This window comes from Poecilia mexicana, unplaced genomic scaffold (assembly GCF_051168715.1).
Source record: "Poecilia mexicana isolate PSO_F unplaced genomic scaffold, ASM5116871v1 scaffold_9, whole genome shotgun sequence".
In the NCBI taxonomy this organism is placed as follows: Eukaryota; Metazoa; Chordata; class Actinopteri; order Cyprinodontiformes; family Poeciliidae; genus Poecilia; species Poecilia mexicana.
In genome coordinates, this window is record NW_028263378.1 from 29,507,990 (window position 1) to 29,531,003 (window position 23,014).

General features: G+C 38.7%; 2 protein-coding genes across 2 annotated transcripts in view; both read left to right on the top strand.

Annotated features, from left to right (window-relative positions):
• Positions 1 to 868: 868 nt before the first annotated feature.
• vps37ba (VPS37B subunit of ESCRT-I a) lies at positions 869 to 18,044 on the top strand. Its single transcript, XM_015010814.2, has 4 exons — positions 869 to 1,053; positions 6,306 to 6,477; positions 13,713 to 13,795; positions 14,969 to 18,044. The coding sequence occupies exons 1-4, from the start codon at positions 949 to 951 to the stop codon at positions 15,461 to 15,463; spliced, it is 855 nt and encodes a 284-aa protein (XP_014866300.1). The 5' UTR covers positions 869 to 948; the 3' UTR covers positions 15,464 to 18,044.
• Positions 18,045 to 18,152: 108 nt separating this feature from the next.
• ppp3cca (protein phosphatase 3, catalytic subunit, gamma isozyme, a) overlaps positions 18,153 to 23,014 on the top strand; it is a 36,711-nt gene continuing 31,849 nt past the window's right edge. The window contains exon 1 of the mRNA XM_015010817.2: positions 18,153 to 20,879. Coding sequence (XP_014866303.1) covers positions 20,816 to 20,879 — 64 coding nt within the window. The 5' untranslated portion in view covers positions 18,153 to 20,815. The remainder of the gene's footprint in view (positions 20,880 to 23,014) is intronic.

Below are 23,014 nucleotides of genomic sequence, written 5' to 3' on the forward strand. Positions count from 1 at the left end.
TTTTACCTTTCAATTTGTTTGGTAGCTGCTAGCAAGTGAGGCACGCCACAGAAGTCAGTGGGAGCACAATTCGGGCTTCAATTTTTTGCAATATACACTGTAGCTCACAATACTGTTCCTGGTCGCTCTGCGGCTAATTTTTTAAACAACGCTTCCGCCCTGCGGTCTCAGGTCAGACGGTGCGTAGAGGCCACACTCGCGCACCGTACGCGTACATCAGGTACTCACTACACTGAGTTTGCCATCACACGAGTTAAGACTTGACTAAAATTCCCTGCTGTCCACGGAGACATGCCACATAGCTTCTTGAAAAAAAATGTTAAAATCCAGAAATTTGGTCGCAATTACAAGAACATTGTTTGGATGGTGGGGTTGGAAACGACAATATTATGCTGGGGGATTGATTTACTGCTTGTGGTAATGGTTGGAATATTAGCCAAGAAATGCAAATCTATTAACTGCATCTCAAATCAACATAAGGACACTTAGAAACACGCGGGTGCTCTGATAGGTCCATCAGACTTTAAAAACATTATCGGTCTAATAAAAGCCGATTGGCTTGAAGAGGAGTGGTCAAACATTCAGCTAAAAATAATGGCAGACTTGTGAATTTCTTCTAAAAAATAGTCTGGAGTTAAGTTGTACTGTTTGTCTAATTTTCATTTTGATTAGTGTGTAATATGTGCTTAAAGTTACCGAATTCTTGGGTTTTCAAAATAATTGAAGACGTATGTTGCATAAGTACAAAATCGGAATGCCTTTCATTCATTCTTCACTGCTCGGGAAATTTCAAGCTTTTCTCTCAGTCCTGTTCCTCTTTTTTCTGAGCGCACTTGAAGGCATCACGGGGCCTGTACACACTACTTCCTGTTAAGGAAGCGCAGTCAGCTGTCACAATCTGAGAGGCGAGAAGAGGGAGCACAGGCGAGAAGAAACACAAGAGCCAAAATGTCCAGCTTTTCCACCAAGTTCGGCGGCTACACGATGACTCAGCTTAATGAATTTCTAGAGGACGACGAAAAACTCTTAAAAATGGTTCAGGAGATGGATGAGGTTAGTTAAAACCACTCGTTGTTGCAGTCCGAAATGTTAGCTCTTCATTCTTTTTTTTCTCTCGGTCACTGTTTTTTTCCTCCTCCTTCCTGTCGAGCCTTTGTTGTGCTTTTCCCAACATACGCTCGGTGCAGTGACGGAAATAGCTTGAAATTACAGTTTGAGTCCAAGTATAAATATGTAACGAGTGTAAAAAGGTCTACTGAGTTAAGAAAAAAACATAAGGGTAGTGAAATTGTTACCCTTGGTGCTGACTAAGAGAAGCATTGTTTAAGTTTTAACAGTGATAATTCACAGTTTGCCTCATTGTTTTCCTGAAACAACCCTCCTCTCACTGAGCCAAGAAGCTATGTAATGTTTATGAGAAATAATTTTTCTCTTAGTAATGGTCACGCCAGTTCGTGTTTATCAAGGTAACTGGTAAAAGGATAGCATGGCTTCGAAGTAGTGTCAGCTACATGATTACGTGATTAACTTCGGTCACAAATGAGCCAATCAAAGGCTGCTTGTGTGTGTGCAGGTACACCGATACTGTGGGAAAACACGACTAAGCAGCCTTTAATCGGTAACGGCGGCGTGCTCAGAACTGTAGTACTACGGCCTGACAACACAACTGACTCTTTTCACTTCAAAGTGTCGTTTAAAGAAAAATGAAACTCAAAATGTACTTCTGCAGTTCGATAAGCAGGCAACGGAGCATGGTCGACTCCCCTAAGGGCTTATTGTTCACACAAAAACAAAGGGCCAAAATCCACTAAACGGATACAAACAAGCGATAATTTGAATGTAACTGGATAAATATGTAATTGTTTAAAAATGTGGAATGCATAATTTAGTCTGGAATGTATCAGGAAATGAATAATGAATAACAACAATAACAATAATAACAACAATGAATAATTTTTATTTCTATGTTTAAGATGTTTTACATATTATGTATAGCCCATGTGCTGCGGTTCACCATACTTATCTCACTTGTTAGTAGTGAGATAAATATAGATATTTTTTTAAATAATGCAAATTCTAAATATTTAAATCAATATAAAACAAGATACTTGGAATATATTGTATATACCTAATAGTGAGTAAAGTTAAGATTACAGAGCCTGAAGTTAACTCTCATATAGGCTCTGTTAGCCTGAAGTTAGCAGCGCTGATCAACCAATCAATCAACTGAATTGGTTTTAAGCCAATCCGCTTAAAACCTTATGAGATTCTTACAGTGTGATAACTGAGAATATCAATATTTATGAAAAATTTTAAAGTGAAAAGTAGCTAACATTGCCTAACTGCTTTTCAAATTTTAAAAGCTGAGGTTTGTGATAAACTGTCAAAGAACTTTATAAAGAACTTTAGACCAAATGAGCAGAAAAAGTGTTAAAACCATAAATCTCAACAAGAGTATGTTTCCCAAATTTAAATGGACCATTGCACAGAAATGGAAGAATGTTTGAAATATTTAAAAATGTTGTATAATAACTGCAATTTTAAGTGTTAATCTCAACCTGTATTTATTTAATGAAGCATTTCTGATATTGGCATGGCTTAATATTGTAAATATCTGTATACTTTCCTTGTAATTGTTTGTAATTGTCTCTAAATGAGCCTGCACTTGCATTTATTTAGCAACATTCACCTCCAGATTATGGCTCTTTATACACACAGCTATTTGGTTCATATCTGAACTCTGAAATCAGATGCTCTCATTTATTATCTACCTAGCTTAGTATCAACAGCCTTGATTTGTTTTTTCCATCCACAAAGCCATTACCAGCTGGAGCCACCGGGAAGGTTTACCCTGAGGCAGATATTAACTGCAATAAAAGGAGGAGTTTATTTATTTTTAGTTTAATTTTGTCATATTTGTGCATCTGAGTGTTCTGTCTGGTTTCCTAAATGGTTTGATTCTGTCTTGGGCTTTACCATCAGCCTGAAGGGAGGCTGCTGGTGTTTCACAAAACTGTCCAACAATGCCTCTAATTCTTGTTGTTGGGTTTACTAGTGAAGCCTAAACATGTCTGCCCCCCCTCCCCTCAACCTCTCCCTCACTCACTTCCCCCTTAAACTTCACCAAACGCACATCGTCAGGGCACAGGAATTTGACTCGTCTGTTGTCATGGCGCTCGGGGTTTCTCCCTGGCACCGTTAATTTGATCTTACTTTGTAGGGAGGTGGTGCGGGGAGTGTGGGGGGGTGACTTGCTGTCAGAAAACATGCTAATGGCTTCCACTCCTTTAGCTGCTTGTAGATCTGATGGAGCTTATAGGATCACAGCATGGTGCATCTTCTTTTAGAAACACCAGTGAACACGTTTTTTTTTTTTTTTTTCCCCCCTGTCGCTTCTGCTGCTTAACATCCACACCCAACATGTTTGTCTCCATAGTTTCGTTTTCCTCATCCCACAGGTTGCAGGTGAGGTGAGGGCGGGGGGGGGGGGGGTAGAAGGAGGGGGGAACTGTTCTGTGCAGTGACGCATCACCTGTTGACTCAGGTTAGTTTATACGATCATGGAAGAGGATTAGCGAGGTGCCTGAGTCAAAGGTGGAGCTGTCCGGGAACAGGATGGAATCTTACTGGTATTCCGGATCGGAACAAAGACACCGGGTGTCAAAAGGCAACGACAGAAACCTGAGATTGGTGGGAAGTAGAGTTCATAAACTGAACTCAAACATCCTCGGACTCCAGCATTTGCTCCCCTTTGAATAATGCAAATCGACATCTTGTGAATTTGTTTAGCTTCAGTGTAGCTTTATTTTCTTATGTTCTTGCGCAACTCTGCTTTGCTTTTACTGCATAAGTTCCAGGTACAGTGTGCCACTTCTTCTGGAGGTGAACTTTGACTGGCTGACGCATATTAAGCTGTAAAACCTGGTAACGTAAGCCTCATTTATCTGCTCTAGTTCAAGTTAAAGTGGGTGTATTAATCTTTACAACATCACCCAGGCTGTCCTTAAACACCACAGTCTTACGATATATTCCCAAATATTAACATAATACTCTTTTTCTATCATTTAATCGCTTCCATTTATTTAAATTATAAAATGAACTGCTGATATAACTCAGCAGTGATTGTTTACAACAGATTTCCATTCCATTGTTTAGCTCTGAGACATTGCAGATGGTCAGCTCCACTTTTCATAAAGTTAGGGCAACTAGTTTGTTTCCGAGACAATTTGATTTGTTTGGGCTTCACACTTTATAACTTTGGTTTCTCAGTTCAGTTTGTACAGAAGCATTTTTATTTGGCAGTGTGTGTGGTCGTACAGAAGGCAGGAAGACAGAAACCAAATGTGGGTGTCGTTTGGAAATAAGGATCCTGAAAACTAAATATTATTCCAGAATGCTCTAGGAACGACTGGGTGGGTTGTTTTTTGAAAATGGATAACACATAACTGGGATTGACTAATCTGAAACACAATAAACGATACTAGAGCTAAGCTGTGTAATGCTAACCAATCAATAGGCAGAAGCTGAATCCCTAAGACTTCAGCTTCTGCCGGAGCATGTCATGTCAGCGCTCCAATCAGAATATCCGATGGGATTCAGTTCTTTCGGAATGAACTTGTTATCCGAACAACCGGCATGTACACACTTGTTGTTTTCATGTCATTCAGAAAGTGGTAAATTGACATGACTGTGCTCGATGCTAATGTATGAAGCCTGGTGCGTGTAAACGCACGATAATCTGATGAATTTGTTTTGTTCCTAAGTAATTTTTTTCTTTTTTAGTATGATCAAGGAATGCCATGCATGTAAACTTTACTGTTGTGGTGGTTTTGCTTTTGCGGCGCTGATAGTTTGGAAACATTCCCGCCCTCTTGTCTGCCATATTGTTGCCAAAGTGCCACCCTGTTACACTGAACATCAGTAACAGACTCTTACCCAACCACTCACAAGTGGAGCTCTGTGGTCGATACAGGAAAGTGCTCAGAATAGTTTTACTTTATAGACGGTAAGAAACCTTACAGAACATTTCCCCCTGCAAACAATCACAGACAGAGCAACCTCAGTGCTCCAGATGGCTTAAAGATCTGGGTTTTCTTTTTTGTTTTGTTTTTTTAATTGCCACTCATTGTACAGCGAGAAAGCAAAGGAGTTGCCTCAGGATGTGCTGGGGCAAAGTTAGAAAATCATTTTGAGCTGCTTTTCCTGCATGACATTCTCGGAAGGCTTCACAAGGGCCGAGGTGTCGCTTTATATAACAGATTTCCTACTCGGTCCCGGTTATATTTCTTCATCTGACGTGCTGAGTGGATGTGTGAAATGAGTCATTTGATAAGAAGCGTGATAGTTTTTTTTTTTTTTTTAATTTGTCAAATTTGTCTTGATAGTTTCAGTTTAAATTCACATTAAACCAATGTGCTCCATTCGTCACCACATTATGACGGAATGGGAATGGGGATTGCAGAAGAAATAAAGAATTCAACTGTACATTTCATGCATTGTAATAGATATTACAGATACAGCATTAAATGATTAGATATACTGTAAAAGATTTTAGTCTCCCAACTAGAAGCAAAGTAAAAAAAACAAACCCACAAAACTGACTCTACGGCGGTAAATCAAGTATAGATCAATGGAAGTGTAAACCTGACTCAAAAGAGCAAACTGTACTTTGAATTTTTTTTGTGCATGTTACGCAATCATCATTTTTGGATACCAATGGCTATTTATTAAGACAGTGATTTGTTAAAGATGTGCTCTTAATTTGACAAGAAATGCTTTCTGTTCCTAATCAATTATCGCATGATAAATTAAAAGTGGCTCGATAATCTGCATTCTGATTATCAATACTTTTTGAAAGGCAATTTTGTTTTCAAAGCCTTTATAATCAGTTTTATTTATTGTTTTGGATGTGCGTGTATGATCGTTCAATGCCTTTTTGTTTGGGTGCGTTTTTATTTTGGATTGTGTTCTGTACAAAATGAAAGTTTATTGGTCTTTGAGAAGGCAAACTTATTATGCCATTATCTTCATATTTGTTGAAAATGATCTCAAAGTGACAATATCATCATTTATCGCAATCATTCCTGGGACAATTTATTGTCCAGCAAATTTTTTTATTGTGACATTCCTACTTGTTCTCCTTTGGTAGGAAAATAAAGAAACGTTCAGGTTGCTTCGTTCCTTCTCGTTTTGGGGGTTTCAGCAGTTGAAACCCCCAGATGTGAGGCCAGTATTAGTTGTTGCCAAACAGCATCATTCACCTGTGTATCCAGGTAATCCTCTGACGTGTTTGGTGTCTATTGCAGGTCCAGGAGGTCCAGCAGAACAAGGAGAAGACCCTAGCCAATAACCGAACCCTGGCCGAACAGAACCTGACCCTGCAGCCCCAACTGGAGCACAAGAAGGAGCAGCTCACCAAGAGCTATAGCTGCCTTCAGGAGAACTTTGAGTCCTATCAGCTCCGCAAGTCCAAGCTAGGTATTGTAGCTGCATGCGCAGAAAATACAGGGAACCATTGTTTATTGATTGGTTTTATACCGGGACTTGAATTTTTAATGCTACTCGCTTCTTTAGACATTTGAACACACTCACAAATGAAGTCATAGGAAACGGATACTTTAACGACGCATTAAAGCAGCATGGCTTTAGCTTTTATTCCCATCTCACTTGTCCATATAGTGTCATGGGCTGGGTTTAGAAACACAGTGGAGTCTGTTCTAATCCTCAGGGTTTATCAGGGCTATTAGATCAATGTTCATTTGAAAGAAAAAAACCTTATCCTACCTTACAGCAGAACCTTCAACTGCAGTTTAGATAGATTTACACTTGGTTTTCTAAGTGCTTAACCAGTTATTTTAAGTAAAGTTTGATGTTTATTTGTTTAAATGTGGATTATAATCTATGGTATCAGGAGCTAAATCAACCAGTGTCTGCCAGCTGGATTTTCTAATAATAAAACTCAAAGCTTGTGCTGTGGTGAAAAGTTTTCTGCTTGTTGTTAATCTACTACTTGACCCACTTCCACCACCTTTAAAAACTGTTAATAAAAACAGCCAGAGTGTTTATCTTGAAACATACCAACGTTTTCCTTCAGCCATTAAAATTAAAAAGTAGATGTTTTATCCAGGTGTGAAAGTGTTATCTGATGACGTTTGAAGAAAGGTTTAGCTGTGGCTGCTTTTAAAATCGCACTGGTCAAAATGTTGTCTGATTCTGTTTAAGAACTACAATATTATAAGAGGTTATAAAACAACATTTAAATGTTTTTCCTTTATCTGGCCTTCCTGATCAGAGTGGTCCTTCTTTATGTTTGGAGCAGGAACAATGAGGAGTCGCTGTGAAACCGAGTTTTACCGATATATTTAAAAAGGAACTATAGCAACTATAGCAACTATAGCTAACTATAGCGGCCTATGCTATTAGTCAGTGGAGCTACCATTACTAAACATCAACATGTAATTATGTTTAATTAAAGTACTAAAGAGTGAGTTGATTTAACTGTTAAAATATTTAACTGTTGGCTTATACTTCTATTTCTAATAGTTATGGTGTGTCGGATTTGGCTCGCAGGCTTCGAGTTTGTATTCTAGAGAATGTTTATCCTTACCTTATCTCTGATATTTATAAAAACTGGCTAACATTTCAAACTCCAGCATGTTCTATTCAGAGAAATATTGCGAACTTAAAAAGATCAAATAAAACAACGCTGCTGTACACCGTTTAGTTTTCGTGTTATATTATTTTCTAATGCCTCGTGCTCTATCCCAGCCCCAATGAATCACAGACATGTCCCAACTTGTTTAAGAAACAGTTTCATCTTAAATGGGCTTCCTCTGTATTCCGTCTTACACTCCTTAGTGACACTGGAAATGGCTAGCATTAGCTGTGTTTCCATTACAAATATGCGCAAAACATCACCAGTATTCCGCTAATGTCAAAAACTCCCACAGTTTTGCAATTGCGGTGTTTCCATTAAATAAGAAACTAAATTAAGAATTGTATGTGAAATAGTTTGTTCATGCGATAAGTCATTAAAAAACTACACCATCATCCTCCTACCATTTCCTGTTATCTTGCTTGTCATTTCCATCAGTAGAAACATCCAGTTGTTGATCATGTGACTTGTGTGTTGTGAAAAGTGTTTACATTGCAGTTTTGTGAAATACACTGATTTTGATGCAGCTGAAAAACCACCTCCTCCTTCCGCAAAAACATTTAATTAAAAAATATTAGACTTTTTTTTCCAAAATTAGTGCGTTTCCATTAAGCAAATAAATTTTCACACCTCTAATTTGAGCAGTCTTAAGGACAATAAAAACACAGCCATAGATTCTTCCCACAATAGCTACTTCCACACTAGAGTACTGTTTTCAGGCAATGTTATGTTTTCTTACAGTCCATTAATCAAACAGGAAACAGGCTGATGAAGCTAAAAACCCATATATTTCTGGTAAAAAGGAACTTTTTTGACTCATTTCCACTGGTTTCACTTATATTAATATATATTTATTAGGAGACACTGACATCAGAATTGGATTCAATTTCAGGTATAATTCATTTACACACATAAAGACCTCTAAGCCAGCAGAGTGAATGGCAAACTTCTGTCATGTCTGTTGGCTTCCCTCATTTAGTTAGTACCTTAAAACTGCAGTGAAATGTCAGTGAAGTAGGAATGCAGCTAAAACTATTACCACTTTTATAAACCAGTTGTTAAAAAACTGATGATGAAACTTTCAGGTTTTTCTTGTTAGGGCAACATATGATTAATTAATCGGCTAGTTAAAATCTGTATTCTTTCCCTATGTTCTCTAATTACTCATTAAAAGACAATGCTTGTGTTCACCGGTTCAGTAAGACGTGTTGGCATGACATCATCTTCAGTTATTCTTTAAAAAGGAACTTTTCCAAAATGGTAGGTGAACTCAGAAGCACTTCAGTTCTTTTTTTTTAACCTCTTTGTATTTATTTTGTTGACATTACGCATAAGTCATAACCTGTTTAACCAGTTCCCTCATTTCCTATAAAAGCCTCCTGCAGCCACTTAACTCAAAGTGAGTTCTGGTTGATCGTATTCAGAGATCCACAATGGCACCAAAACAAGCTCCAGCAACTCAGTCAGGTTTTTTATCTCGTCTTAGCACTTCCTGGTAGGTGAAGAAGATGCGGTGACGTTACTTGTGACCTTGTTTACGGTCTGGTTGCCAAGCAGCTGTCTTTAAATACCATCTCTGCTATTCACTGCTAGTCCGGATTTCATCTCCTTTGAAGCTGCAGTATGTAGCTTTTATAATAAAAAAAAATATATATATATTTTTTCTTTGTTGAAACTGTAACTGTCAGTTCAACATAGTGACATATGTTGTCTTCTCCCAGTGCTGCTATTGCCTTCTGAAGAAATACAACGTTCCCAGTTAAAACAACCAATCAGAGCCAGGAGGAGGGTTTTTGCGCTGTCAGTCAACCTTGTGTACGTGCTGGTAAATGTTCTAATGGTGTAGAAGCAACTCACTGTAGCATGAAAACCATTTATCTGTCCATCGGTAGTGATGCTAACTAGCCTTAGCATTCACAACAGGCTCTGTTGACGGGGAGGAACCGCAGAGAGCAAGCAGCACACACATGGACATGATTGGCAGCGCTAAGACCTGCCTCCTGGCTCTGAGTGGTTGTTTCTAGTTAGCAATGGGAGATGGTAGAACTTGATTTTTTTTGTTGTTTTTATTTGCAGATTCTGTCTCATACCAGACTGTCACAACATGGTGACAGTTTCAGCAAATATGTAAAAAACATCCATATTTTTGATAAAAGTTGCATTCTTCAGCTTTAAGCATCCCACCTTTTGAAACCTTACTGAAGTCTTTAATATGATTTCTAGTTTGCACGTCTAAATGTGATGGCCATTTTAAGTCTCGAGCATTTCTTTATTATCATATCTCAAAGCTGGTGGTCTGCATTTTTAATAGGCTAATGCAGCACTGTTTCTGTCTGATGACAGCAAGTGATAGCTTTCATAAAATGTAGGTTACTCACTGTCCCTCTGCCCTTCCCCCTCCCTCCCACCCACCTCCTGCTGGGCAATAGCCGTCCTAGTTGTGGATTTGCTGTCGAGCAGATGTGGATAGAGCTGAAGGAAAGTAGCTGTTTGACCCAGAAAAGCGTACAGCGTACAGTACAGTAGCCGGTTGTGTTGCTGTTTGCATACAGTCGGGCGTTTGGCCTCGCCTTTTTCTGTCCTGCTGTCAAAGACCTTTCCACCCTTTAGTGTCCTGTAGCGTTCCCCTCAGTGTACCATTGTCCTCCCAGGCAGGCTTTGTGGGGGGATGGAGGGACTGCCAGGCTGGAGACTTGAAAGAGTGGAGAAAGGGAGTGGAAGACTTCTGAGTTGAACCAAAACCTCCCTGTTTAATGTGGAGTCGAGCTAGACTTTCTTTCTTTTTTTTTTCTTTGTTCAGACAAAAATGTATTCTCTGGACAATAAAAGAATGATGGCTGCCTCTTAAAAGCTTCAACCTGTATGAAGAAAGCATGGAGTTCTTGACGGTGACAGTTCATGTGTTGCTTCTTGATTCCTTCTTTAAAAAACTGTTTCCTTCCTCATATTTGAAAGCCAACCGGTAAGCAGTTTGTTTTCTCGTAACACGGCTGGTTGTGCTCCTGCTTTAACGTGAAGTTAATGAGTAATGCTCGGCTTCTCTTCTATTTTCCACCACTGATCTTGTGATCTTGCTAAGTCACTGTGCGAGCCAGTTCTGCAGGCTCATTAACCTGCGGGTGACACATTCAGCTATGCCGCTACTTCATTGTTCGTCTTTTACAGGTGGGACACCATGTTATTTCTATATTTAGAAATAAACAGAGTTCTGTTCAGCCAGATTGAACATGCACGGTTCTCCACTCTGCCAATACAGTTCAGAAAACAGGCTTGCTTTCTGTAGATCGTGTCTGAGGAGGATGCCAACATTTTTTTTTGTTTTGGAGCACTTGATCAGTACTTTATGATTTGTACTTTTTTTCTTAAATTAATAAATGTGCTAAGATGTAGTGACACCTCTGGGCATGCTTTGTGCATGCAGCTGGCAGCTTATGTAACACACAAAATTCCTGTTTGAATGGGAAGGGTTTAATTGGTTGGCTAGTTGAACTTTTTATTTCACCTGGAAAAACATTAAGGACAATTTCATATTCATATTGTTTGCCTGAAAGTGCAAAAACACTTAAAAGGAGAGAGGACTAAAAAATAATTTTTACAAGAGATGTTGTTGGCATCTCTTGAATGTGACAAAACATTTTAACTAACTTTTTAGAGTTGACATTTTATGCTAGCCAAAAAATCTGAAGTTTTTGATGCACATTCTCCAGATCTTTGCCTTATTAATGATTCTTTAAGTCCATTTTCCAAATCCAACATGTCATAATAAACCCAGGTCAGAATTAAAAAGGGAAAAAGATAAAGTAACTTTGCAGTACTGCATTGTCTTGCTCCACCCATCAACCTCAAATCTAGACATGTCACAGAAAATACATGGTATTTTTAAATGGCTCTTTACATCTCCGCTTCCATCTATTGTGATGACAATTTTCTTCTTTCCTCTCTTTATTACCTGCACTGTGTGACCTTTAGTACTTTGGGTAACGTTATTTGTGTCCAATGATGGCATCTGTTACTGTGAGGCTCTGCCCAACTGGCAAAACATAACATTTTATTTATGGATTTGGTTGTAAATGGCTTTTATTTCCGTTTATTGTTTTGGATATTGTGTTTTATTTTTCATGTTTAAAATGTCTTCCAGTTCTGTGGCGTGTTCCTTACAAAAATTTAAGTTTATTGGTCTTTGAGGGGGCAAACTTGTCACTATCAATATTACTTGAAAATGGTCTCCAAACAACAATATTATCACTTATCGCAGTCATTTTGGGACAGTTGACAGGCCTACTTACAACCACAAACTCCACAGAGTATTTAATTGGATGGATCAACACAAAATGGGTTTATAATTGCAATTTGGATTTGTTTTATTTTTGTCATTGTAACATTACCAGCATCAAGTCTTCTTGGTTGTATCTTGTTTTTTGTTTTCTAGTTGAGAGCAAAAGGAATATATTACACTTTGAAAGTATTTCAGTCTCATCTGAACCAGTGTGTCCTCTTCTGCATTCAAAAGTCTGAGTCAGTTTTATGAAAGTAATGTTCACATCAACATTTGTGGCATAATATATGGTGCAGCTCTTATTAAAAATATTCAATGTTATTAACAAAATCAAGCTTAGTCTGGCTCTCGTGCACAAATGGATCAGACTACATGTTTGTGACTCGGTTTGCAGACCTGAACTGCCAGAATAGCATATCAGGTTTGACTAGAGCCTAGTTTGTAATTAAAGATCCACTGTAGAAAGGCTCAGTCAAGACTTGTTGGAATGTCTGCAAGTTCACTGCTCTGCTGTGGAGATCACTAATTATTACTGTCTCATTGGGGTGTGTGTGTTTATTGAAGCCCCTGCTAGTTTTGACTTATAGTTCTGTTTTCAGAAACGAGACAACTGTGACACCAACAGATATTCACTTCACTTTAAGTCGCAGTGAACAGAAAGGCATCATGCCTGGTTGGTCTCTGGACCATGATTAGTTAACACCAATTCATTTTATAAAGTAAAATCATTCACACTCTTCTTTTTTGTTTTGGAAACAGCTTGGTGATGAGGAATTGTGCCGTATTTGGTCTACTGTGTGGAATTGCTGTACGGTGTGTGCAAACACTAAAAAAGAACACTGTGACCTAAATGGAGTGTTTACTAGAGGTGTGGACTTGAGTTATGGGACCTGGAATCGAGTCAGACTCCAGGAACAAATTTAATGACCTGATCACAAAAAAGTGGACTTTATTTGATCTTTCACCCCAGTGACTTGATTAACATGGAGATCATTTGTTTTGAATAGAAACCTGCTTTATAATGTTTTTTTTCTCAAGATCCGTTCCTTTTGTGTCATTGTTCTGGCAAACACATTTTAAAAAAGAATTAATAAATCTCCAAATAATTTTGTTATTAAGTAAAATTTTGTCAATAGACTTATTTCAGACAGCAAACTAAAAGCTTAGGACTTGGACTCGACTCAGGGCTCCCATGCCTCGACTTTTGACTCAACTTTGAACTTTGATGCATTGTGACTTCACTTGAGACTTGGTTGAAAAAACTGCAAACATGACTTGGTTTCACTCCTGCTAAACACACGTTGTCACAATAAAACCCATCACGCATTAAAGCTGTGTTATGTAACTTTAATAAACAATTAATTTTTTACACATTTGTTAAAATTATCACTGTGTTCTGACAGTATAACATGAGACAATCTGTGAGAAAATCCAGCTCCTACACCTTCTGCTTATGGTTCTACTGCAATCTGCAGAAACCCCCCACTCGGTCAGAAACAACCAATCAGAGACAGAAGGAGAGACTTAGCGCTGTCAATCAACCTTGTGTATATGCAGATGGCAGTAGTACTGTAGGGAGAAGGCAGAGGAGTTTTTTTTTTCCTACTAGCAGAATAGTATCATAATCATACTGTCAAGACATGGTGACACTTTTAACAAATATGCAAAAAAAAAAAAAGGTTTATAAAAGATACTGACTGCAGCTTTAGTTAAACATGTGAGTGCTTGTAGTCATTTGCTCTTTTTGCTCCTCCCCATAATCCTAATAATTCTGTTTAACAGACCACAAGTCAGGAGTCACCTCCCTGGACATTCTGCTGGCCCTGCTGCAGGCAGAGGGAGCCAAAATAGAAGAAGAGACAGAGGTAAGCATTCTGCTGCTTCCTCCATGGATGACCTCATCCATCCCAAGTTGGTGATTCATATACATTCCTCTCTGCTCATTTCTCTTTTCTCTGCCTTGACCATTTTCATTGTTCAAATCTAAGAGCCTTGATGGGCAGCAGTGAGCCTTGACTAACTCAAGAATCACACTTTAGTCTGCTGCAGTAACACTTCTGCAGTTCCTGTTCAAAATCCCCCGCTGATGTGAAGTTGACTACTTGGAAATGTGAATTGTGCTTTCGTTAACAGTTGAGAAATTCAACCCACTACTCTGCAAAAAACACCAATTGTAGCGAGTAATTTTGGCGTACTTCCTAATAAAAACGGTACACTTGAAATAAGACAAAACTAACTTGCAAGTAACTTTGCAGCAAGATATAAGAACATGTTTTAAGTCAATAATTCCTTTGTATAGATGAAAAAGTACTAGTTCTATCATCAGATAATTTAATATATAGCAAGACATTTCCCATGTTACAAGCAAAATATTCTGCCAGTGGAACTACTACTTTTTAATAAATATTATGGAATTATTGACTTAAAAGTAGCTCCTATTTCATGTTGAAAAATTACTTTTTCTCTCAAGTTTACTAAAATATTTGGACTAGCAACAAGATCAAAAACACTTGTTAAGATTTTGTGTTTTTGCAGTGTGCATGTCATCTGCTATGGAGAGTCTTTACAGAGTGTGGTTGACAATTGGGTTGCTAGTTTCTAAAAGTTTAAACAGTTTGAGGGACATGAAAACAAACAGCCACCTAGTGGCAGAGAACTGTAAGTGTACATTAACTCAGTTGTCATTTCAACAGGATGTAACTGTATTATTACCATTTTTTAAAAAGTGCTCCACCTTTGCCATGTATGAAATCAGCTGTTTTTTAACTTACTGAAACTATCCTGCTTTTATTTGTTTTAAATGATTCAAGGAAATCTATCATTTTGTTGTCGCTGTTAGAGGATTGGTTGTTTTGCAAACCAGGATTTTTAAGTGTTTGAGGTCATCACTTAGGCACTTAACCCTAAGCCGCCTACCAATTTATCGGTGTGTAAATGCATTTGTGACTGCGAATGGGTGAATGTGTGAAGTGTTTTGGGTGGTTAGAATGACTGGAAAAGCCCTATGTAAGTAGTTAATTTACCATTTGTGTCTGCAGAACATGGCTGACTCTTTCCTGGACGGTGACATGACCCTGGACGCCTTTGTCGATTCCTACCAGAACAAGAGGAAGCTGGCCCACCTGAGACGAGTGAAGATTGAGAAGCTGCAGGAGATTGTTCAGAAGGGCCAGCACCTCCTCCCACAGGCTGCTGCCACGCCCTCCTCCCGACCTCAGGACTTGCCCGCCGTGTCCTCCCTCCTCGCCGACGGCAACAGCAGCAACTCCTCTCCGGTTGCCCAGCCCAGAAGGAAACCTCCCGCCCCTCCATCCCAGCCACCTCCTGTTCTAAGCTCAATTCCAACCGCTACCCCCCAGCCTCCTTTCTTCTGCCCGCCGTCGCAGTACCCACCCATCCCTCCCAGAACAGGGCAGCCCTTCCCCAGCGTCTCTACCGGATATCCCAGCTCCTATATCTCTCAGTACCCTCCTGCTCTGCCTCAGAGGCCCCCACCTCGCTTGGCCCCGCAGCCTGGGTTCATCATTCAATAAGCTCAAATTAAAAAGAAAAAAAAAAACATCCTTTTAGAAGTTCTAGTGTTTATTACAAACATTTAACAACTGGAACTCCTTCAGAGAACAATGTTTCTTATCTCATCCGCCTTCTCGGATTACGCCCCAATCTCAACACCAGAAAGGAAGATGCACATGGGTTGGTCTGGGTGCGTTCATATAAGGCATATCTCCTATAACCTCTGTGGATTACTACTCGCTCCCATCAGCAGCACTCCCATCGAAAGTTAAGAAACAACAACAACAAAAAAGAACTGTTGGGACCATCTCAGGTCTCTCTCAGCAGAGAAAAGGGAGCCGACCAACATCAGCCTTGCAGTCGATAAGCCGAGACTTGATGATCAGCGCTCTGTCTCCAGTGCTCCACCCCCTCCTACAAACATGTTCCGTTTATGGAACACTAAACTTTTTTTTTTTTCCAGAAAACTGTTTAAAACTCATCCCCATCACAACATGCTAATTTACCTGTTTATGCAAGCCAGGAGAGACCCAGATTACTGTGCAGTTTTCATGAAAATATCATTTTCCAGAATATATTCAGGCAAAAACTGCATCTATGCTGTGATTTTTTTTTTCTTTTAAAATATGAAAAAAAAAAATTAAAAGGTACCTAGGAATATTTAAAGTTGAGCATCATCTGTAGATGTTAAGACTAATGGAGTTATAATAATAATAATAGTCAGGATATACTGAATAACATGTAAAGGAGGGATTAGGTCGGGGTTTCTCCAATTTGCAGATGAATCTAGTGAGAGCCCGGCCCTCTGCCTGGTCCGTTTCCGGGCAGGTTAGGGCCAAATGGGGACCAGCGGCTGAAAGTGAAGGACTTCTGAACAGCCATACAATACACTGCAGGAGTGTGTTGTACCTTACAGGCTCCTGTTGTACTACAACACTCCATCTATGATGTCTGTTTTTGTTTTACTGCCGTCAGTAGAAACTCAATGGGGAAACGATGCCAACGGTTCTTTGGACACTGAGCACCAAAGACTTCCCGTTTGTTTTTATTTTTTTGTTTATTTTTGTTTTGTTTTGGTTTTTTTTGTTTGTTTTTGTTTTGTTTTGGTTTTTTGTAAGTGAAGCATTTAGAGTAGTTATATCCCATTGTTCCAAGCATATCTGTTTGTGAGGCTTTAACACTCTTTGTAATCATGCAACAGCCAGAAGACCTTAAGAAGAGCAACCTGGCTTTGGGAGAAATTCTCATTTCTGCTGAAACTATTATTATTTTTTCTCCACCAACCCGACTGCTGTTCGCTGTGCACTGTTGACGAGCCACGAGTGCCTACACTTGAAAGTGACATTGTGCTGATTACTTTACGTATCTACGCTCAGCTGTAAACATTAGAACCATCCTCTTACCCCGCTCTTGAGATTGGCACCTGCTACTGTACCTTCATTTTTTTTCTCCCTCTACCAGTACATTTAAGGAAAGTCTTTAAGTCTGAGAAACTACCCCAGTAGCAGAAAAACAATACTTAAAGGAATGGCTTGAGATTTTGGAAATGAGTTTTGGTTTAAAGGTTATTGGCGTCTAATATCTTGGTTAGCCAAAACATAGCAGTGGCTTAAGTTAACTCTTGTTCATTTTTACCCTAATTTCTGTTGGGTAGATGCAACTTTTTCACCTTCTGATGCAATATCGATATTGAAGCTTTAGATATTAGCCAATACGATATTTACCCAGTACGATATTGGCATGACTCATATGTACTTTTAATATTTATTTTGTAGAGTGAAATATTAGAAGAGGCTTGATCAAGTGATGTTACTTGGGGGTGGGGAGAAAAAAAAAACAATCTGTATAAGAACAATTATTATTAACCAATGGGTCTGAGTGAGGGATACAAGTGGCACTGGATAGAAATGCTGGGCTGGACTAAATGCTGGAGCAGAGGTTTTATATCAGAGATTTTAGATGCAGCCTGATATAATCTGATCCTGATATGGAACCGATATCGATATCGGATCAAGACACCCCTTCGCTGTTAGGACCAATAGCTGCAGTGTTTCTTAGACTGGAGGAGTTTTAAGATGTTAATTTGCTTCTGTTTAATTTACAGTAAGTGAAGATGAAACAAGAGTTAGACTGCTACCACAACTAAACTTCAAAAATTCCAAACTATTCCTTTAAAACATGCCAAAAAGACAAGAAACAGCTTCCCAGGCTAAGTGCCAAGCAGTGCTAGTACTTGTCTTCCATTGTCTGAACTGAAGCCACATTTATTTGCATTTTTTGTTTTTGTTTAACATATATTGATAAAATAACAGGCCTTTAAAGTGATTTTTGTCAGAGAATTTGAATTTGGTAAAAATTAAGAAATTTGAGTACACCAGGATTAAAAAACGTATATTTTTTTTCTGCATGGAATGTTTTTGTTTGGATGACTCCTTTTAAATATTTGCTACTTTTTTCTTTGAACAGATTCTTTGCATCAGTGGGTGGTTTTAAATGTGCTTGGTGATAATTTCAGTGTAATGTAGTTATTTACTTTTAATGAATGTTTAAGTGGAATTTAATGCTATTTTTGAGTTCAATAAATCAGATTTTTTTTTTCTATCAGTTTTTCCCCTCAGTATTTTTTGAACAATTCTGGATGACTTGTGACTTAATGATGACTTTTTTAGTGAGAGGAGCTCCAGTCCAACACTTCCCAACCTGTGCAGCAGATCAGGCTCCTCTGCAGCAAAATAAGCTTCATTAATGAGACTCGAACGACTTTTTACAAAGACTCCCCACTAACTGTGTGCCGTTTAGAAACGCAGGCTTAAGAGTTTTAGGAGCCATTAGGCAGCAGTTAACATCAAAACAAAAAGAACATACTGTAATCTTGTTTTCCGTCATCTGTTTTCTGTAAAAGGTGGCGGTTTCTAAAAAGGAAACGGGAGCCCCCTAGTGGCCTGTTTTAAAGAAACAGCCTCGCACTTTGAAATGGCACTGTAGCTTGAATTTTTGTCTGAACGGTCGCCACCTCCGTTCAAAATATTTCACCTTCATGCACAAAGGGGACCTTTAAGCAACACTTCATTTTAAAAAAACAAGAAACTTTTCAATAAAGCTGAATAACGTATAGAATATAAACTTCTGTTCTTTTTATAGCAACTTTGAATAATCCCATGTTCCAAGCTTTAGAAGTAAATGGCTTAAAAAGAAAAGAAATTAAAGACTTTTCTTTGCATACAAACAAAAAAGCAAAACAATGAAAATGTTTACAAATGTGTATAAACCAAAAATTAACTATGAAAACAGATAAGCAAAATAATCTAAATGTACAACAAATGACATATTTTGATATTAGTGATTTAATCTGTTGCTACCTTTAGGAAATGAATACAAGTCTGTGTAATATTGTATTAGAAGGCTCTAAGAAAATGTATTTACATCAGTATAAATAAATTTTCTTAGTATTTGGTAGGATTGCTTTTTAAAATGAACGACTTGGACCAAATATGGTTCAGGACAATGGTAGACTTTTAGGTCACCTTGCTCACACACACCTTTTTATCTCTGCCCAGTTTTTATCTAGGACTGAAATCAGAGCTTAGCTTTGTTGTTTTTAAGCCACTTTTGATAGTATGCTTATGAACAGGTCACCTCCACGCATCTAGAAAATGTACCACAGGATCAACCAGAATTTGTAGAGGTCCAGGTTTCTCTTCCTGATCTCTTGGCTTATTTTCTCAGTTTTTTTCAGGATGTATGCATCTTAAAATACAAATACATTTATTTTTTTTTTCTATATTCAAATATGAAAAAAATTTTTTTAGGAGAAGCAAAGCCACTTTGTTCTAAATTGTTCTGTTTTGTGCAGAATAAAAAGATATGCGAAACTGACCATTTCTCTGGGAGGAACGCCCAGTCAGAAACAACCAATCAGAGCCAGGAGGAATGTATTTGTGCTGTCAATCATGCTCCTGTACACACTGCTAGAGGAAGAACAATTTACCGTTACAAAAAATGTTAATCGGTATTATTGGTGGTCCTGTCAGCTAGTGTTAGAATTCACAACAGGCTCTGCTGTAGCAAACTATAGCTGTAGAAGGGGGGAGGGTGTGAGCAGCATTCAGAGGCATTATTGGCAGTGCTAAGACCCTCCTCCTGACTCTGATTGGTTATGTCTGATCTAGGAGGGTATTTCTGCAGATGACAGGAGGACCACAAGGAGGAGGCAAAGGAGCACGATTTTTTTCACAGATTATCTGTCCCGTACTGGCATCAGATAGTGACAGTTTTAACAAATATGTTTAATAAAATAAAATAAAAAAAACAGAAAAAATAAAAGTCACATAATGCAGTTTTAACTTGATGCCCATACATTCTATTCTATTCTCTCTGAAACGGAAACATTTCTAGATTATGTGCAGAATGTTAAGATATAGTCAATATGTCCAAATATACTTCCACCCTTTGTTCCCTAACATAAACACTGCGGCTGCAGTAGAATTTAAATGTTTGCTATACCTCTTCAGTCTTTTCTTCATGTATTCAGATTCCTTTTTTTTTCTTTTCTAAAAAAACAGTTTGTTTTGTTGAACGCACCCCTAACCCCACGTGTTACGTTTCCATAGTCCCGACATCGGCTGGCCTCCACCATGTTGGAGGAAATCCGCCCCTGGGCTGCTCCTCACTCCCTGTCAGATTAGAATTTAATCCGAAGAGGAGGAGGAGGACGCGCTATCAAGACGCTGCCTGCATCTTGGAGGGAGTCGTGCCGCGCCAGTTTTTTTTTTTTTTTTTTTTTTAAAGTGTGTGTGTGTGTGTGTGTGCACACACTAAATAAAGGCGTCTCTAGGTCCTGCTGTCACTTTGCTTTTTTTTATTTTTTCCCTGCAAATCACGACGGGCGGGTACAAAATGAGCCGCCGGTCCTTCGTTGCTCTTTCTGCTTGTCCGCTGACTTGCCAAGGCGTTAAGATGTTAGCTGGCTAACTAGCTGGAAAAGAGTAACTAAATCGGATTACCTGCTTCCTCTGGGGAACATATTCGTTGCTCGAGCTTGTCAATTACTGCAGCTCCAATGTTCCTCGTGCGTATTAATTGTTGTTTTTAGTTCATTCCATCTCCAGAATTGTGTAAAGAGCCACTACTTTAAGCTTTAATTATTCACTAGCGTTAATATTGTAAGCTAGTCTGGTTATTGGTAAATTACAGCAGCAGACGAAGGGAGCTGGAGGTGGGAAGCGCGTGAGGAACCGCTAACATTAAAGTGGCACCGCTGACCCAGCCGAAAGTCTGGACGGGCGGACTTATGCGCTAGCCTCTCCGCTGGATAGCTGGATCCAGAACTGAAGCTCTCTCCCCGCTGAAGGCAGACCCCAGCCGAAGCAGAGATGTCAGGGAAGGATAAAGACAAAGACAAGGAGAAACAGTCCACCACAGAACGGCTTATCAAAGGTGAGTCACTGTTGCGTGGAGAGAGAAACCACCTGTAGCTTTTGGCCAAACTTTACACCCTTTGTTCGAATGAGAATGAGAGAGATTTTTGTTCTTGTTTGGGGAAAAAAAGTGTATCCTACTTCCTGTTGCTTGGATACACTTTTTTTTCTTTCTGTGGCATATTAAATACACCCAGAACGATGGTTCACTGAGGCATTGATTTGATTAATTGTATAAATAATAAGTTAAGGCTCAGAGGTCTGCATCTATCAGTCGGTGAAGTAGGGACAGGCTGTTGTTAGAATATATTTGGCACGATTCTAAAATTAATTTCACATTAGAGCATCAAAACAACTTTCAAGTGGTCGTGGATGTAGATTTAAGACGGTTACATTCTGAGGAAATTTATGTCCTTTAATCTTCATTTCAACTTCTCAGATATTGTGACCTACAACACAAAAAAAGCCGCTTAAAATAAAAAATATATATCTTATATGCAGTTTGAAATGGAATGTTTAACATTTTTTGATATATGTTTTTGCCTGACAGTGACTAGAATAAATGGTAAATTATTTCTATTACCTTTTTATTCAAAGAGTTACATTTATATCTGAATAAGTTTTCATTATTGAAACAGGGACAGAAACATTCTGCCATGAAACAAAAATACTTAATTACTTTTGTCCTCTAAAATGAATCGTAAAATTTTGAAATGAGGATATGAATCACTTAAAATTCTTAAGGGAATCCAGACCCATTTAAGCATGTGTGTCAAATGAAGGGATAAATTATTAACCGACTATTTGGTCGATTAAAAACAAATCTCACCTTCAGGAAAACCAAACATGAATTTGTCGTATTCAAACGTTAGCAATATTACGATGTTCCTGTTTTAGCGGGAGTGAAAAAAATTGGCAACACATTCTGCGTATGTTTGTTTTGTATTGCTGTCTGGAATCCTGGAAACAAAATTGTGTGATGGTAAATGACATATCGCTGCACAAATGGCAGCTACAAACTCACTTACTCACCAGGGGCCCCACTAAAACTCTTGTGGCAGAAAACCCCCAAACCAAGGGCCAGAAGAGAATCTGATGAGTTTTCTTATGCTGTTGTGATATTTAGAGAGGGATGAGAGGAGGGGGCTGAGCAGAACCAGCAATGAGTCAAAGATAAATGTGCATTCCTCGCATAGATTCATATTAGTGACAAATATTATACATATATCCTGCTTGGATGACCAGTAAATTTATACTGCTGGCTGTTGTGTTTCTTTGGGTTTGCCAGTGATAATAAGCAGGGCCAAATTTACAAGGATGTGGGCCCCTGGGCTAGTGAAAATGTCTCAAACCTTCTTAAAAACATTACTTGGTTCTTTATGACTTTTTTTTTTTGCCAAAGTTATTAAGAGGACTAGCCACTTGCTAGTCCTTAGCAGGATCATACTACAACCCCTGGCAAAAAGTATGGAATCACCAGTCTTGGATGAGCACTCATTCAGACATTTCATGCTGTAAAACAAACTCAGATCAAAAACATGATACAATATTAAGGTCGTTCCAAAGTGCAACTTGTTGGCTTTCAGGAACACTCAAAGAAATGAAGAGAAAATATTGTGGAAGTCAGTGAATGATACTTTTATTGACCAAACACAGGGAAATAAATATGGAATCACTCAATTCTGAGGAAAAAAGTATGGAATCACTCAAATTGGAGGTAGAAAAAAAAGGACACACCCAGTCTATTTCCTTTCCCTAAATGGACACCTGCCCCAGATTAGATGTGCCCGTTAGTGTGCAGTTCAAAACACCTGCAGTCATGACACCTTGGAGGGCTGCTGGACGAAGTGGAGTGGTGAGAACCATGGCTCCAACAAGAGAAATGTCCCTTGAAACAAAAGAGAGGATTGTGAAACTTCTTGAAGAAGGTAACCCGTCACGCATGGTTGCTAAAGATGTGGGCTGTTCACAGTCAGCTGTATCCAAGATATGGACCAAATACAAACAGCATGGAATGGTTGTTAAAGCCAAGCGTACTGGTAGACCAAGAAAGACATCAAAGCGTCAAGACAAACAACTTAAGGCCATTTGTCTTGAAAACCGAAAAAGTACAACTAAACAGATGAAGCATAAATGGGAGGAAGTTGGAGTCAA